Below are 16,970 nucleotides of genomic sequence, written 5' to 3' on the forward strand. Positions count from 1 at the left end.
GCCAGAATCTGTATGCATGTTTGCTCAAATATCCAGATAACTGATTTAATAAACTGGATGGCAGCCAGGATGGACGCTTGTGTACAAAGCCAGGAAGGAATTCGGAAATATCATGGAGGACATGTGTGTCTCGGAAACATCACATCCCTTGCTGCCAGGACTGGTTCGGTCTGACTTTTGATCCAGCCCTTATGGTTTTGTGTAATGGAGAGATTTGGCAGGATAGGAGAAATGAACATTTTTATTGAACTTCTGAGTTTCCAGAATATTTGAGCATTCATGATCTCACGGGATCCCCACACCCTGTGTTGTTTCAAAGGCCAGAATTACCTTCTCTCTTTTTACAGCAAAGGCAACCGTGGCCCCCGGAAGTCACCCACTACTTGTTGAACTAGTAAAGAGTAGCCTCAGGACTGGAATTCACGTCTCCTGAATTCAAGGTTTAGGCTTTGCATCCTACCGCGATGGTTTAATTTTTTCTTCGGGGGTCCGAATTCATTTGATTGTCTGATGACACGTCTCCTAAGCAGACACATGCACACTTTTGCTATAATTTCAAGGGGTTCCCCATCAACCCCAGGGTGCAAACCACTGTCCTCTGCTACGTAATCTCTATAAAGGTCGTAGAGCAAAAATAAGGAAATTCTGTAATAGGACAATAAGCAACTTGAGGATGAGAATTAAGACCAAATTCCTAAGTTCTTTGGCCAAATTTTCTCTCTTGTCCTGGAATATATTATCTCACAGAGGGAATGGCAGATCTTGAAATGAAACGTGTTAAGAAGATACCCTGGGGGGATATGTATACACAAAAATGGGAACACGTTGATGGATGGAAAATAAAAACCTGAGAAGATACAGAACGGCAGGAACGGGGAAGTGTAAGATGAAAGGGAATAAAAATAATGGTCAATTAGACATTTAGACATTTCAATCATGATGATTGTGCCACCAGCATAGAGTGCATATTTATGAAATCTGTTGGGGGTGGTGGGGACCGAAAGAGGAACTTGAGGGGTATGGGATGTGGAGGGAATTGGGTGTCACCAACAAGATGGGCTAACGGAAGCCAAGGGGGCACTGACTCGCGTCACACTTGGTCTAGTGGGGCTTATCCCACACATCAGTTGTGTCTCTAGCTATCTCTGGAGAGCCCATGCTTTAGAATAAATACCTGCTCATGCTGGAAGCTTGTAAGCCACTTCGTGGCCAGGTTCCCTGTCACTGTGACTGGACCCACTGACAACGTCTTTCCTTGCCTGTGGGTTCCTGTGGATGTCCTTATTCCCAACCACTGGATGGACACTGAATCTTTCCCTCCTTTCCTACTTGGAGCAGGTTTTCCAGGTCTGCTGGGTTTAATTTACCACCCTGTCTTGACTTCCTTCTCCACTGCAAACTCTCTGGGCTGCCTACCTGGTTCTAAGTGGATTTTCTGCTTCATCCTCCACATGTGACTTCGTTGACTTTGTACCCATTGCAAATGGCCGGAGACACCTCCAATGTTGTGTGGCTCAGGATCTTCCTGGTCTCAGTTTCTCAGTTTGATTCACAACTGTCCAGTCGCCACACCAACACCACCATGACATTGTTCTTCAGCCTCTGGGGACTCCTCCTGGAGAAGGATTTGCAGCCGGTTGGTCTCCTCCCTCCAGGTTTGGGATTCTAGGAGATAGAGTTGGGCTTGGGGGATGGGGTATGAATAGGAAGATACAATGAACAGGTACACCAAGTGCTGAGCTCAGATTTGCAAAAGAAATGAGAAAACCTGACCCTCAAGCAAAGGTTGAATAAATGGTTCTCAGGCTCTCGAGCCGACTCTCTCCAGAACTTCCTTTGCCAAGCATCTTTGGGCCAGCCTTTCCTCCTTTCGTTGGTACCTGGCTCCAGCAGGCCCTACCTTACCACTGGTTATGTCTGCAGAGGGGGTTATTCAGGGTCTCGTTCAAGGCTCAGGATGTCACAATGGACGTCTGTCCACCGAAAAGTAATTCCAGGATCCAATTAGTAATTTTGAAAATTAATGGGAGTTAACAATAACAAAATTGGCCCTTTTCAGCCCAGTTACCTCAGTTATTTTAATGATGGTGATTCACCCTTAGCTTGGCACTCAGCCAACAGATGGTCCATTCAGATCGTATCTACATCCTGATGCAGAATCCAGAATTGCTGTTTATTCATTTGGCTGTATTAATGACCAATTTGTGCTCAGTCAATTAGATTAGATCAGTGAGTTAGATCCAATTAGTCTATTCAATTTTTTTTCCTTTAAAGGAAAAAGACAAGCCACGCCAACCAGTTTTTTAGTATATATTTTTAAAATCACGTGTATCTATTCTGAAGATACCATTGTCTATGGCATGTTTAATGTCATGAAAGTCAAGAAACAGAATTCAAGGTGACCCAAGTGACGATAGACACAGTAGACACTATCTAAAAGGTAGGACACCAAAGGGTGAAAAGAGTTGAGACCGATAGGGAATGCTGGTTGATATGAATCCTATGCCAAGAAAATATCACATCTATGTTTAATGTGCTCAGCATTACAGGGGAACATATTTTTGCAGGTTAACTCATGGGGTTTTGAATAAGATGTCAAAAAATTCCAGCCCAACAGAAAATGTAATAGTGATGCATGGAATTTGCACATGAATATCTAGGACTGGCCGTGTGGTGATTATCCTTGGCATTCGTTGGGTATAGTCTTCATTATCACTTTTCTCGGGGAGAGCTAACCCTAGCATGCATTTCCTCTAGCTGCAAATCAGTGACGTCTTTCAGCAAAAAGCACATAATAACCAATGACGTTGGCGTCCCTCCTTTTATACATATTTCAGGTTGGGCCAATGGAGCTGCGGAATTGGAATGGAATTCTAAAACCATGTCTACATAAAGAGGTAGAACCTGTATTTGAAACTTCTTGAGCTGTCAGACAAATAGGATTTATTCCTTGTACTAGTTCCAACTCTAGTTAATCCCTGCTGGCTCTTTGGAGCTTTGTGTGGTGAAGAGATTTTTGAGGCTATGACCAGTCTCAGCGGGAAAGCGTTCCATAATTGATTAGTGATGTCTGCCATGGGCGCGGGAGGAGAGCGTTATAGCGCGGGATGTTGCTGTAGCCTGTTCTAGCCGCAAGGAGTGACTGAATGCAGTGCCTTGTAGCTAAATGTGTCCTTTTGGAGTTAAAAGTATAAAATGTGCATGCACTTTAACCTGTCATTGCTGACAAATTTGGAACAAACATGGACAAAACCACATTTGATAGTCTAGATGATCATAATAGGATAGCAGCCCCTTAAGGGGGCGACAATTCTCAAGAAGCTATTAAGACATTGAGTGCACATGTGGCCCACACATTTGACTCTTCAATTATGTTTCCAGAATATCTCCTGAGGTGCTTTGAATCTGCTAAGGCTTCCTCCTGGAGGTGTGGCTCGTGACCTAACCGTAAGAATCTGTGTCCTAGAGCGCTTCTGGACATTCAGCTAGTGGGGGAAACATTTCTGAAGTCCTCTCCGAGAAGTACTTTTTCCTTGCAACCACTGGTGACTTAATTAGCTCCAGCTGCCATGACAAAATATCAACAACTGGATGCCTTGGAGAACAGTCTATTTCTCTTAGTTCTAGAAACTGAAAATACAAGATGGTGTCAGCAAGATTGATGTCTGGTGAGAGCTCACTCTTGGGTTACAGGTGGCTCCCCTCTTGTTATGTGCTCACAAGACAGAGGACTGTGGTCTCTTCTTTTTTTTTTTTTTTTTTAATTTTTAAATGTTTATTTATTTTTGAGACAGAGAGCATGAACGGGGGAGGGGTAGAGAGAGACAGGGAGACACAGAATCCCAAGCAGGCTTCAGGCTCTGAGCTGTCAGCACAGAGCCTGATGTGGGGCTCGAACCCACGAACCGCGAGGTCATCACCTGAGCTGAAGTCAGACACTTAACTGACTGAGCCACCCAGGTGCCCCATGTATTCTCTTCTTATACGTATATTAACTCAGTTGGGGGTGGGTGGTCACCCTCCCAATTTTATCTAAACCTCATTACCTCCCAAAGACCTCATTTCCAAATACCATCATATTGGGGGATAGAACGTCAATGTACACATTTTGGAGGGCCACAAACAGTCATTAGACAACATTTGGTATGTGGTAGACAGAAGGCAGTTCTATGAGGCCCCAAGTAGGATTCTGGATAGCAGGTCAGAAAGCCTAATTTATTTGTTCGTATTTTGACTAGCACCTAGCAGGGCCCATTAAATATTCATTGAAAGACCGATAGACAGAATAAATGCTAAGGAATGAATAAATGAATGCAGAGAAGAGGTGATCCCAGGCCAGGCTAGCCGTAGAGGTAACATGAGGTCATTCTTGCCCTCACATGTCTGGCTGATCAGATACAGGCTGCGAAGAGTCCAGAGGATATCAATTCTTAGGTACCCATCCAGTTCTAAAATGATGCAGTTCTGGGGCCACCTGGGTGGCTTAGTCAATTAAGCATCTGACTCTTGAGTTTTGTTTAGGTCATGATCTCATGGTTCGTGGGATCGAGCCCCCACAGTGGGCTCCACGCTGAGTTTGGAGCCTGCTTGGGATTCTCTCTCTCCCTCTTCCTCTGCCCCTTCCTCGCTCATGCCCGCCCCCACCCCCCAATTAAAAAAAAAGCCATAGTTCTAGAATTCTAATTATGCAGGATGCAAACTTCCTTCACTCCATCTCTAGGTGGGGAATGCCGGAGCAAGGCATTCCCTTTCTTCTGCTTCCTGTTTGGAGTCTCTCTTATTTCACTACAGCAATTGCTTTGAGTTTTGGAAAGGGTCTGAAAAAGACCTTTCCATTTCCAGTATGACCTAAATTGGCATTCTCTAACATCTCTCTAATCAGAGATAGTAGCAAACATGACTTCCTTCCTTCCTCCCTTCCTTCCTCCCTTCCTTCCTTCCTTCCTCCCTTCCTTCCTTCCTTCCTCCCTTCCTTCCTTCCTTCCTCCCTTCCTTCCTTCCTCCCTCCCTCCCTTCCTCCCTCCCTTCCTCCCTCCCTCCCTCCCTTCCTTCCTCCCTCCCTCCCTTCCTTCCTTCCTCCCTCCCTTCCTCCCTCCCTCCCTCCCTTCCTTCCTCCCTCCCTCCCTTCCTTCCTTCCTCCCTCCCTTCCTCCCTCCCTCCCTTCCTTTTCTTTCTTTCTCATCTGCATACATGTTTTCATGATATTTTGGACAGAACACATTACCCTTCCATAGAGTCATGTTGATCAACTGTGAGGTCAGCTGTATCAGTTAAAATGCTTCTAATTGCAGACAGACAATCCAGTGAAAAGAGCTTAATTAAAGTGGGGATACATTGGCTCAGGTAATGTAAAAGTGCAGGGGTAGGCAGACTTCACAAGGGGTGAGATTCCAGGTTCAAATGGTGCCAACGAGCCTGTGTTTCTTTCCATCTCTTGGCTCAGCCCAGTATGCTGCTGGCTCCTTCCTCGGGAGCAGCTCTGGGTTCTCCCTTCCCAGGGCAAGATAGCTGTCCTGATGCCATGCTGGCTTCCTCTCAGGGGAAAGGAGTGATCATCTTTCTCAGTCCTGCCCACATAAGTTCCCGGTTATTCTATGGGCTTCTGCCACTGACTTACTTTCTCTGGAGTCTCCCAAATAAAGAGTTAAGATGTGCTGTGGGGCTTAAACCTGGGTCCTGTGGAACCCCGGGCAGATCCCATTAAATGAGAGTGATGGAGGCTAAACCTCTGAATAAAGATTTGAGACTCTGGCTCAAAAAAAGGGGGAAAGAATGTTGGGAGAAATAGCATATCAGATGACAAGTTCCCCAAATGCTCAAAGAGCTGGCATCATGGGCTCCAATCCATAAGATTAACTAACCTACGTATGAAGGATTTCACGTGGATGCCAAAAGTCATCCTAACTCGTACAGGAAAAGACTCTAGTCAACTGTATGCTTGGTCTGAACCAATACGTTGATTGGCCTCTTCAACAACAATAAAAATCCAATGTACTCGAATTTTCAGCCGTTAGAACTGTCTAGCATTGAAATTAACGGCCTGAGAAGATAGTTTCTAAGTTGTCACTAGATGTCCTAAAGCAAAAGCTATATAGTCACCTACAGTGATGTCACTGAGGGAATGCGGGGAAGCACAGACTCATTCATTCATTCATTCATTCATTCAACACGTATTTACTGAAAGCCCCTGGTGTATGCTTGGATCTCTTGAAGTAGAGGCTGAGACAAATGTCGACAGGCTCCTTTTCAGGGGAGGAAGCAGGACTGTGCAACAACAGAGGCTCTATAAAACCTTGGCCACAGGGAGCCTGGATCTTTGGAGAAAACGTGGCCCATCAGAGTTCCTGCGTTGAGCTAAAATAGCTAGGCCTTTGTACTTTCCAACTTGATTAGTCATTGGATGTGGGCCACTCAGGGAAGGAAGCCTGTGTTCCTGGAGGAGAAGCCTCTGTCCCTAGAGGAGCTGACAGCTGGAGATGTGTCCTTCTGTGTCCACCACAGTCTACTGTGTGCCAAGCAGTGTTTTGACATTGAAAATACAGCAGTCAACAAAACAGTAGCAAAGCTCAAGCAAGAGCCAGCATTCCAGTGGAAGGTAAGAAGAGAACTTTTTAAAAAAATTTTTTAAAGTTTCATTTAAGTGATCTCCACACCTAACATGGGGCTTGAACTCACGACCCCAGTATCAAGAGTCACATGCTCTTCCGACTGAGCCAGCCAGGCGCCCCTGAGAGCTTTTAGAAAATATTTAAATGGGTGTGTAGCGCTTGGTGATAAATGCCGTGGTGCATCATGGTGAGGAGGAGGTAGCCATGATGGAAGAAGAAAGCAGGTAGTGGTGGGATAGTTATGCTATATTCATCAGGACGTTGGAGAAAGAACCCTGTAGACATCGAGGGCTTGAAGGGGTCCAGGCACTGAGTGAGTGCAAAGGCTTTGAGGACGAGTTAGGACGTCCCTGTGGCGGGAGGGAGTAAGGAACAAGCAGTAAGACAGGGGCCAGATCGGGCAGGGGACCAGATCGGGCAGGGCCATGAGGCCATGGTTACACTCGGAGGCCATGGTAAAGACTCATGGTGGGAAGACACAACGGTGGTCGTTTGTTAGACACACTGCCTCCGCTTAGCGTCCCGCTTCATAGAGGAGAAAACCAGATCCCATGGCAAGGGTAGGATCAGTACCAAGCTGCATAGGTAGAAATCCTAGAGAAAGTCAGAGTGGAGACAAGATACCGGATATGTCCATTAGGATGCATTGGGCTGCATGTTAGAGAAACTCTGGATTCAAAGAGGCTTCCGTAAAAGGGAATTTAATAATCTCGCATGACTGGGAGACCAGAGTTGTGGGAGCCCTGGGCGCAGTTCCGTGAGTGGCTCAGTAACGCTCCTTCTGTCTTTCCGTCTGTCGTCCCCGGTGTATCAGTCAGGATGGGCTAGGATATGCTGCGATAATAGACCCAATTCCAGTGGCTAAATTTAAGAAGCAGACGTCTAGTTTTACTTCACGTCCATGGCCGGCCACCATTTCTGTAAACTGGGGGACTGTCCCTACTGCCATCAGTCACAGGCTGACAAAGCCACGCCCACACATTGCCAATCACCATGCCAGAAGAAAATGAGAATTCTACGGAGGGTCTGGAAGTGCTGATTAAATGCTCTGGTTCAGAAATAACATACATCATTTCTGCCCACGTTTTGTCCACCCTCCTACTCACAAATGGGCCAGAGATTACAATTCTAATATATGCCCGGGAGGCAGAGATACTCAGCGGCCCTGATGATTATCAAAGGAAGTTATCAGCTTCGACTAAGAACTAGTTGCCCCCCACCCCCACCCTCCGCCTCCCTGCAAGGTCAGAACATTCACAGATACAACACTCAAAAAAGTAGAGGAATTCTCACCATTTTTGAGAGCGAGGATCATTTCCCCAGCATCTCCCAACGCTTCCCTCAGTTTGTATTGGCCAGAAATAGATCACGTGTTCATTCTTAACCAACCACTGGCCCAGGGGGAATTATCATGGTTGGTTTAGCCCAACCATGATAATTGGGATCTATCCGATAGGGATTTACCTTCTAGAGCCAGAGGTTGGGTCACTTTCTCTTGAGCCTGTGGGCTGGCTGGCTGAAGTCGGTGCAGGTGTTGAAAAGATAACTCTTCTCTGGCACTTTTTAATGAGTTAAACCCACAAAGGAAGGATACTTTCATATGGGCAACAATTCAGGTATTGCAACCAGGAGAAAATAGAAAAATGGATGCTGGTGGGCAAATGGATGTTGGCAGGCAACAAACCTGATCTACCACAAAGGGCAGAAGAGGAGGGCTGGGAGTGCCAATAAGAAATATAATGCAGGGGTGCCTGGCTGGCTCAGTCAGCAAACTGTGAGACTCTTGATCCTGTGGTCATGAGTTCGAGCCCCACGCTGCGAGTAGAGATTACTAAAAAATAAGTAAAGCTTAAAAAAAAAAAAGAAAAGAAAGATAATGCACTGCAGTGAGGGTTGGAGTGAATAACCTTGAAGATCCTATCCAATCCTGAGATGCCATTATCTTCTGTTAGTCTGTTGACATTCCCATCTGGGAGCACAGGGGTTCAAATCACATTTGCGGGTGGGACTCTCTGAGGACCCAAACCCATTTCCCTCACTCAGCACCACCAATCAAATCTTATTAAAGTTCTACATGAGGAAGATACACTTCTAACCCATTGCTAGGTTGCTTCCAGACGTGGGGTAGGCAATTCTGGAATAAAGAAGGGGCGGGGAGGTGGCCGCGAAAGCTCAGGGGAGAGGAAAGGAAGTAAGTGACTTAAAAATTGCACATAGTCGGGGCGCCTGGGTGGCTCAGGTCACGATCTCGCGGTGAGTTCGAGCCCCGCGTCAGGCTCTGGGCTGATGGCTCAGAGCCTGGAGCCCACTTCCGATTCTGTGTCTCCCTCTCTGTCTGCCCCTCCCCCGTTCATGCTCTGTCTTTCTCTGTCTCAAAAATAAACAAACATTAAAAAAAAATCTTTTTTGGGGCGCCTGGGTGGCGCAGTCGGTTAAGCGTCCGACTTCAGCCAGGTCACGATCTCGCGGTCCGGGAGTTCGAGCCCCACGTCAGGCTCTGGGCTGATGGCTCAGAGCCTGGAGCCTGTTTCCGATTCTGTGTCTCCCTCTCTCTCTGCCCCTCCCCCGTTCATGCTCTGTCTTTCTCTGTCCCAAAAATAAATAAACGTTGAAAAAAAAAATTAAAAAAAAATCTTTTTTAAAAAATAAAAAAAATTGCACATAGTCTAAAAGTCAAGAATATGTTCTTATGATTTCCAAATGTATATCTTTTCTTGTCTGCTCTCTGGAGCTTGAAGCCCTTGTCTTCACCCTGGGCATCGACTACCAATAATCGACTTCAGCCCTTCGTCAACTTTTACGTGCATCAGGAGAACAGCTTCCAGATTGCTCTTCTGTGCCCTGGTCCTTACTCCGGTCGACTTAAGACATCCAGCGATTGGGTCAATCTGACAGTGTCCTCCCCTGGAGCGGAACCCACCAATAGCTCTGGAGGGTTCTGCAGTGGAGGGAATGGGGTGGAGGGAACGGCGTGGGGGCAAGTGCACAGAAAGAGGGAGGGAGGGGCATCCCAGAATCCGCCCCTGGTGCCGTGGAATCCGGGCTCCAGCTCTCCCATTCATCCATTCTGGAGTTCCAAGGAGCGGTTCTCTGCCTTTCTGGCACGGGGGATCCTCAGTTCGGATCACGCAGGAGCCCGACCTAACAGCCTTCCCACAATCTCTACGGCCCACGCTCTTGACAACGGCCCCTGCCTTCAACCTAAGCCACCCCGGCACTTGCACAAAAGGTCGGGACACACAGGCAGAATCCTGGCAGTGGCCGCTGCTTTTTGTTCTCATTTCCTCCATCTCCTCCATGGACACACGCCAAAGATGATGATTATGACTCCCTCTTGAGGTGGCCTCAAGGCTTCGACTTGGACCCGGGACTCCTCTCCACAGATCCCATGGGCAATCACACAGGAACACTTCTCTCTCCGCCCCCCCCCCCCCTCACCTACAGCAGATGCATTTCAAAGCTGAGTCTTAAGAGGCTCAGGCAGCTTCTTCCAACTCCGCCTCAACGCTCTGGAAAAAGTCCTTGAAAGAGGCAATAAAAGGTGCCACCCAGCGCCGGGGGGCGGCTTGCGCCCGTGTTAGGGTTGCGGTTGGGGTCCTAGGAGGGGGGGGGCAGGAGAGTGACTCAGGGCGAGAGACCGCAGGCCCCGCTCACAGGCAGCCCCACCACCTCAGACAAGCCACTTGACCCCTGGCCTCAGTTTAGGGACCTGTAGCAATGGGTTTGGCCTCCTCCCGCCGCTGCGAGCGTCGCCACTAGGGAGAGGCAAAGGCTTGCAGATCCCCGTGTCCCCGAGCGGGACTCGGGGAAGGTGGGACCCGCGCCCAGGGCGGCGCGGGGCAAAGGCGGCGGAGGTCTGGCCCAGCCGCGGGGCCGGCTCCGGAAGGGACGCTCCCGCCCCGCTCCCGGCCCCCTCTCCGCCTCCAGGCTCGCCGTTTCCAATAACGGGAGTCCTGGGCTTCGGTGACGCGGAGCTTCAAGTGCCGCCGAGAGTGGGGAGCGGCGAAGAGGAGCCGCCCCCCCCCAGGCGTGTAAACGTGGGCGGCGGTGAGCGGCCGCCTTCCCTTCCCCTCCCCTCCCCTCCCCTCGCGGCGCTCCCGCGTGTGCGGGTGTGTGAGTGCGTGTGTCTCCCTCGCTCCCTCCCGCACGCGCTCCGGCCGCTGCGCTCCCTCCCGCCGCCGCCGCCGCCGCCGCCGCCTCTGCAGTCGCAGCCGGGCATGGTGAGTGAGTGAGGGCCGGCCGCCGCGCGCCCCCCGCCGCAGCCCGCTCCGTCCCGGGGAGCCAGCCCGCGGCGGGAGCGCGCTGCGGGGCCGGCGGCCCGTGCGCCCTCGGTGGCCGGCGCGCAGGGCCGCCGGGCCCCCCGTCTCGCCGCGCGGGCTCCGCGCCCCTCCGGCCCCGAGCCCGGCTCGTCGAGGGCGGCGCGCTCCCTCCCCGCCCCCCGCCCCGCCCCGTGACCGGCTCCCCGTCTTGTCCCGCAGGACCCGCCCGGACGGGACCACGCCGCCGCCGCCGCCGCCGCCGCCGCCGCCGCCGCCGCCGCCCGGAGCCGCGCTTCAGGTCCCGCCTGAGCCGCGCCGCCGCCGCCGCCGCCGCCGCCGGCGGGGGATGGGGCTGCCCGGGAGGCGCGCCGAGCCCGCAGGGGGAGCGCGGAGCCGGCGCGCAGCGTGAGCGCCCGAGCAGCCAGCGCCGGGCCGGTCCGTGCGCACCGCGCGCCGCCGCCGCCGCCGCCGCCGCCGCCGCCCGCGCCCCGATGGCGCCATCGCCCCGGCGCCGCTGAACGCCCGCGCCGCCGCCCTCGGAGCCCGGCGGCCGGGAGCGGCCTGCCGCGGAAGCCCGCCCGCGCGCCCTCCCGCCCGAACCCGCCATGGCGCTGCGGCGCCTCCTGCTGCTGCTGCTGCTGCTGCTGCTGCTCTCGCTGGAGTCCCTGCACCTGCTGCCCGGCGCCCGCGCCGCCCGCGGCCGCGCCGCCAACCGGACCCTGAGCGCCGGCGCCGCTGCCGTCGGGGGCCGGCGGCCCGGGGGCGCCCTGGCCCGGGGCGGCCGGGAGCTGAACGGCACCGCCCGGGCGCCCGGCGGCCCCGAGGCGGGGAGCCGGCGGGGGCAGCCCGCGGCGGCGGTGGCGGCGGCCAGCGCGGCCGTCACCTACGAGACGTGCTGGGGCTACTACGACGTGAGCGGCCAGTACGACAAGGAGTTCGAGTGCAACAACAGCGAGAGCGGGTACCTGTACTGCTGCGGCACCTGCTACTACCGCTTTTGCTGCAAGAAGCGCCACGAGAAGCTGGACCAGCGCCAGTGCACCAACTACCAGAGCCCGGTGTGGGTGCAGACGCCCAGCACCAAGGTGGTGTCGCCGGGGCCCGAGAACAAGTACGACCCGGAGAAGGACAGGACCAACTTCACCGTGTACATCACCTGCGGGGTCATCGCCTTCGTCATCGTGGCCGGCGTCTTCGCCAAGGTGTCCTACGACAAGGCCCACCGCCCTCCGCGGGAGATGAACATCCACAGGTGAGAGGTCCCGCTCCCCGAGCCTCCCGCCGCCTCGCCTCGCCCCTCCCTCCTGTCGCGCGTCCCCCCCGGCCCGGCCCGGCCCTTCTTCATTCACCCTCGGCCGCGGCGGTGGCGGCGGCGGCGGCGGCGTCGTCACCACCACAGCTCTCTGGCTCTCCGAAACCCAGCTTCTTTCTCCCTTGCTCCCCTGACATGCGATAAATCACAGCCCTCTTTCCTTTTTTCACCATTTCTGCAGATCCCAGAACGCATGCTTTGGTGGCAGGGGCAGAGTAAGGAGCTGTGGAACTCGTGGAGTTGGAGTATAAGAATTTTACCAATTGTAGAATTCTGGATGGCCGGGCGGGACTGGGGGAAGGGGGTGGCGGTGGCGGTCCAGGGTTCAGTTTTCCAGGCAAGTGGGCACTTTGGCATAGGTTTCTCTTGCGTTCGGTTTTCTGAGTGGAACCAGCACAGCGTCTTTCAGTCTAGGGTTCTGAACAATGCCGGCAGCTGACAGGAGAGAGAGTACCAAGCGATTTAGTATAAATCGCATGTTCTCTGGGTGTGAGAGCTGGGGGTGATCCGGAAAGGATGTTTTCCCCCCCGGGTGAGAAGGGGTAAAGGTCTATCTATCCGTTCCGAGTGGACCAAGGGCAGATGGTCTCTCTTCATTACATCCTGCCCAAATGGGATGCTCGTTTTCTTGCGGAGATTGGAGGACTTGTTCTTTCAAACCCTGTAGGCAGAACTCTCCGAGTGAACATTCTTGCTGTGCTAAACCTGGTGGGCAGCGTTTCCAGCTTACGTTAGGGGGGCGGTGGGGGAAGCCTCCTACCAAAACTTACGCCAAGAGCACAGAATATGCTAGTGCCTGGTCCTACCCTGACTGCCTCCCACCCCACCACCCTAGCCCCCAGTGAGTCCTTAGGGAGGTCGGAGCCCAAAGAACGGGGAAACCAGACTGTCTTCACCGCTCGGGGACCGATGCACCCAGGGGAGGCAGAGTTAGCTCTGTTTCTAGTCCCCTGGTGGTGGTGATGAATGAATGACCAGACTTGGTTCAGCAGAGTCTTTCGGGGAAACAAACCGTGCCCCAGGACCTGCCTCTGGTTTTGGCACATGGTGCGGGCACCGGCTGGTAACTGGGACCCCCCTCCCGCTGACCCGTCCTGTTTGTGAGTTTGCCTAGCCGGTCCCCACCCTGAGCCATATACCTGAAGCTCATCTCTACGCTCTGCTGGTTATCCTTCTGGCCTGGAAACCTCCTTCCCTTGCTGCTGTGGACGTAAATCATCGGTACCTTGATGAAGAGAAAGAAAGGAGGATAGAAATTTCTGGGCATGATTTTTTTTTTTTTCTTCCTTTAAAGCTGTTGAGAAAAGATGATGTTCCCTGGCAGGTTTTATGGAGTCAGACGCACGAAGTTTGGGTACTTACACAGTGACATTCTTGGGTGTCAGGACTGGGTGCTTCCAAAACCGTTCGTAATCTTCACTCGTCACCCCAAGGTGCCACTGACCCCCCCATTGCCCCCCATCTTCTCTTCCAGGTAGTGAGTCTGTGCCTGGCTGGTCCTGGGGGCTGATGGAGGGATTGAGACAATGATGTGTAGTCAGCCGGTGTCCCCTTTGGATTCTCGCTCTTGGCTCCTCTTGGAAAGCAGAGAAGGAATTGCCTGTGAAGCAGGTGGTCCTGGTCCAAATCGTCCCCCTCTCTGTGCCTTCAGGCCTCTTCACCTTTCTCCTGGGCTCCTGGCCTCTCACGCTGCCTTCCCACTATGGCTGTGGCCTCCTGCTGGCTGGTGCCCACAGACCTTTCTTTGGGTTTCTTTCTTCTCTGAGCCTTTGTTCTGTGCTCTCTTAGACGGAGCCTTCCCCTGCCCTGCCCTTGATGACCTGAATTGAGTCATCATGACCTGGGAGGATGCTGACGGCCTTTGGATGCTGGCGCTGGCCTGTGTTCTCCAGGCCTGTGACCCTGGAGATGTCCCTGTCCCTCTCGGTGATTTTTCCCCTCCCCATCCCACCGACCCCCTTCCCCAACCCCAAACTAGGGTGCTGGTCTGTGTGTGGGTGGATGGCCCTGTGACTGGTGATGCGATTAGAGCAGTTTGTCTCTGGGGTCGGGGAAGGCAGGTGACCAGGGTAAGGGAGCTGAATTCAGCCTCAGACCATTATGTAAATAGGGGACGTTTCTGCCTCAAATTCACCTCCTGATTTTATTCAGTTCACAGCACCTCTTCCAGCAGCTGCAATGTTGCCTGCTCAAGGCTTTGGAAACCACCATACTGATGCTTGTTAAGTAGGGGATGATGCCTGTCTCTGTGTTTGGGGGAAGGGGACGGATGAGCTACTCATCGAGGACATTCCATGAGTGACCTTGGGCAGCGGGGGGGAAACTCCGTGTCTGGCCCTGGGTGACTCAGGCACAACAGCATCCCATCTCCGCCCCCTGCCCCTCCCCCCGCCCCCCCCCACCAAGCGTGTCAGGGTGAGTGTGCACATTGAAGATTGCTCCTCCCCGACTCCTGGGTGTGTTCCCATGAGTTGCTTCACTTTGCTCACACTTTAAGAGGTCACCGCTTGCCATCCTGGGGAGTTTTTCACGCAGCTGGTCTTGTTGGGAACCAGGGTAGGGAAAAGGGAAGAGACCAATATCCCCACCATAGTGAGTTTTCCCCCCAGGGCAGAGCCGGGAGGAGGAAGGAGGCTCACTCTTCAGAGGTCAGCGGAGGAAGCGGGACGTGTGTCTGGTTCCATGTGCCTTGAAATAGTTCAGCAGAGACGTTTCCGTTTCTGAAAAAGGCAAAGAATTTATTCCAGGGCCTGATCCTCTCTCTGGTAGATGGCTAGCTGGGCCGGCAGGGGCTGGGGCCCAAGGAGGAGAACCGCCTCCTTGAAAGGGGTGTTGGTGGCAGGGTCGGAAGGGGTGAGAGGGAGGAGAGAAGGGAGGCTGCAGCCCTGAGATCAGCCATCTGCCTCCTCCTGGTGGCCCTGGGCTGGCCAGCCCTCCGCCTGCCCTGGGTACACATTCCTCAGAACAGGGCTTGCTTTCACTGCTCCGGCCCCCAAGGGGAAAAGCAGATTTAGTCTTTTCCAGAAGTGATTAGACCTGGCCATCCTGTTTCTGTGGAAGTCAGCGTCTGTAGGGGAAACTCTCAGCTCTCCGGTGATTCTGATAGATGAGCAAAGTCACACTCAGCTGGGCCCCAGGGAGAAAGTGACGGCCAGAGGGATCAAAGGCAGAGCTGTGCTTTGGATCTGGGGAGCCACCGGATGCCGGGTGCCCACCTTTCCCGGCCGGAAGCCTGTTTCCCACCCGGATCTCTACCTCGCCTTCCCCTGTTCACCTTCCCCGGGCTGAGGCTCGAGCTGGTAAAACCTCAGGCACCGATTTGAATGCTTCTTGAGCGGTCTCTGCATCGCTTCCTGGTTCCTGGGGCTCTTTGCTCAGTGAGGGCTGCCCGCCCGAGGCACGGCTTTGACCCAGCAGCCGGCCCTGTCTGAGCATCTCACATGCAAACCTGTTTCTTCCTCCTCCCCCAGAGTTGATTCATTAGCGTCCTCGACGTGAGAATCTCCAAGGGAAGAACCATAGCTTTAATGGCTACTTAGCAGATGAGGTCTGAAGCCATTTGGGTGACCTAGTTCAAGGTGGTGGACCCAGACCTGCCCTGGGTCCCCCCGCTGTACGGGGGTGGAGGAGTTTGGGGTTGGGGGGGGGGTTGTGCTCAGGGTTGCGGGCCAAAGAACCTGAGCAGATGTTACCAGGAGAAAGGAAAAGCGACAGGAGGTGACCCTACAGCCGTCGGGAGGGTCCTGTGTCTTTGGACTCCTCTGGTTGTTTCTAGAAGAAGCCAGGGAACCCTTTGTTCCCCCTTTTCTCTCTCTAGAAATTAATTACAAATTAATTACAAACCCAAAGAGGTCTGTTCTGTGTGCACAGACCCGGTAACTGTAATAGCAGGACCCCTTTGCTGGCTGATTTCGTGAGGTTCTCTTCGTAGGTTCCCGGGCCATGAATTGTCAGAGCACCCCCCCAAACACCCCCATTTTTGGAAGCACTGTGAGCTCATTCTAACGAGTCGATCTAAACAGAGAGTCAACTTTTTTATTTTATTATGTTTTACTTCAAACAGAGCAGTTGCAAGGACAGGAGAAAGAAAATCTTGCCTTGGATGGAAGGCCCCCCTTTAATGTTTTCTGTTTCTGCGGGGGGAAAGCAGTGAAATTGGGGAAGGGTTCAGGAAGGCTCATGGAAGAGGGTTTAGGGAAGGTAATGGGGTGAGAAGTGGACACAACGTGTATTCCTTCTTCCACGGACAAGTCCCACTCACCTGCTGGGGGCCAGCTCTGTTTATAACCACAGAACGTATAAGCCTCTAAGGTGTGTGTGACCTTGGACACATGAGGCCAGCAGAACTCATTCTTAAAAAAAAATTTTTTTTAATGTTTCTTTATTTTAATTTTTTTCTTTCAATGTTTATTTACCTTTGAGAGACAGAGAGAGACAGAGCATGAGCAGGGGAGGGGCAGAGAGAGAGGCAGACACAGAACCCGAAGCAGGCTCCAGGCTCCGAGCTGTCAGCACGGGGCCTGTCGAGGGGCCCGAACCCATGAACTCTTGAGATCATGACCCGAGCAGAAGTCAGATGCTCAACCGGCTGAGCCACCCAGATGCCCCAGTTCATTCTTGATTTTAACCTGTCTGCCACGCAACTACTTTTCAAAAACCCAGCACTTTGAGGGTTCCGCCTGGCATGTTGCTGGCTGTCTTTTGCCCTCTCCGGCGCCCACCCCCCCCCGCCCCCCCGCCCCAGCCCAGGAGGCGTGCACATCGGTCCCCCTTCCCCACCCACAGCCGCAC

The 16,970-nt window shown here is 52.9% G+C and overlaps 1 protein-coding gene across 3 annotated transcripts in view; it reads left to right on the plus strand.

Annotated features, from left to right (window-relative positions):
- The first annotated feature begins 11,472 nt into the window (after positions 1 to 11,472).
- The window catches only part of SHISA6 (shisa family member 6), a 275,499-nt gene continuing 270,001 nt past the window's right edge, over positions 11,473 to 16,970 (plus strand). For all 3 annotated transcript variants that reach the window (XM_047834052.1, XM_047834054.1, XM_047834055.1), the window contains exon 1: positions 11,473 to 12,119. In XM_047834052.1, the coding sequence (XP_047690008.1) occupies positions 11,473 to 12,119 (647 nt within the window). The remainder of the gene's footprint in view (positions 12,120 to 16,970) is intronic.

Source organism: Prionailurus viverrinus, chromosome E1 (assembly GCF_022837055.1).
Source record: "Prionailurus viverrinus isolate Anna chromosome E1, UM_Priviv_1.0, whole genome shotgun sequence".
NCBI classification, from domain to species: Eukaryota; Metazoa; Chordata; class Mammalia; order Carnivora; family Felidae; genus Prionailurus; species Prionailurus viverrinus.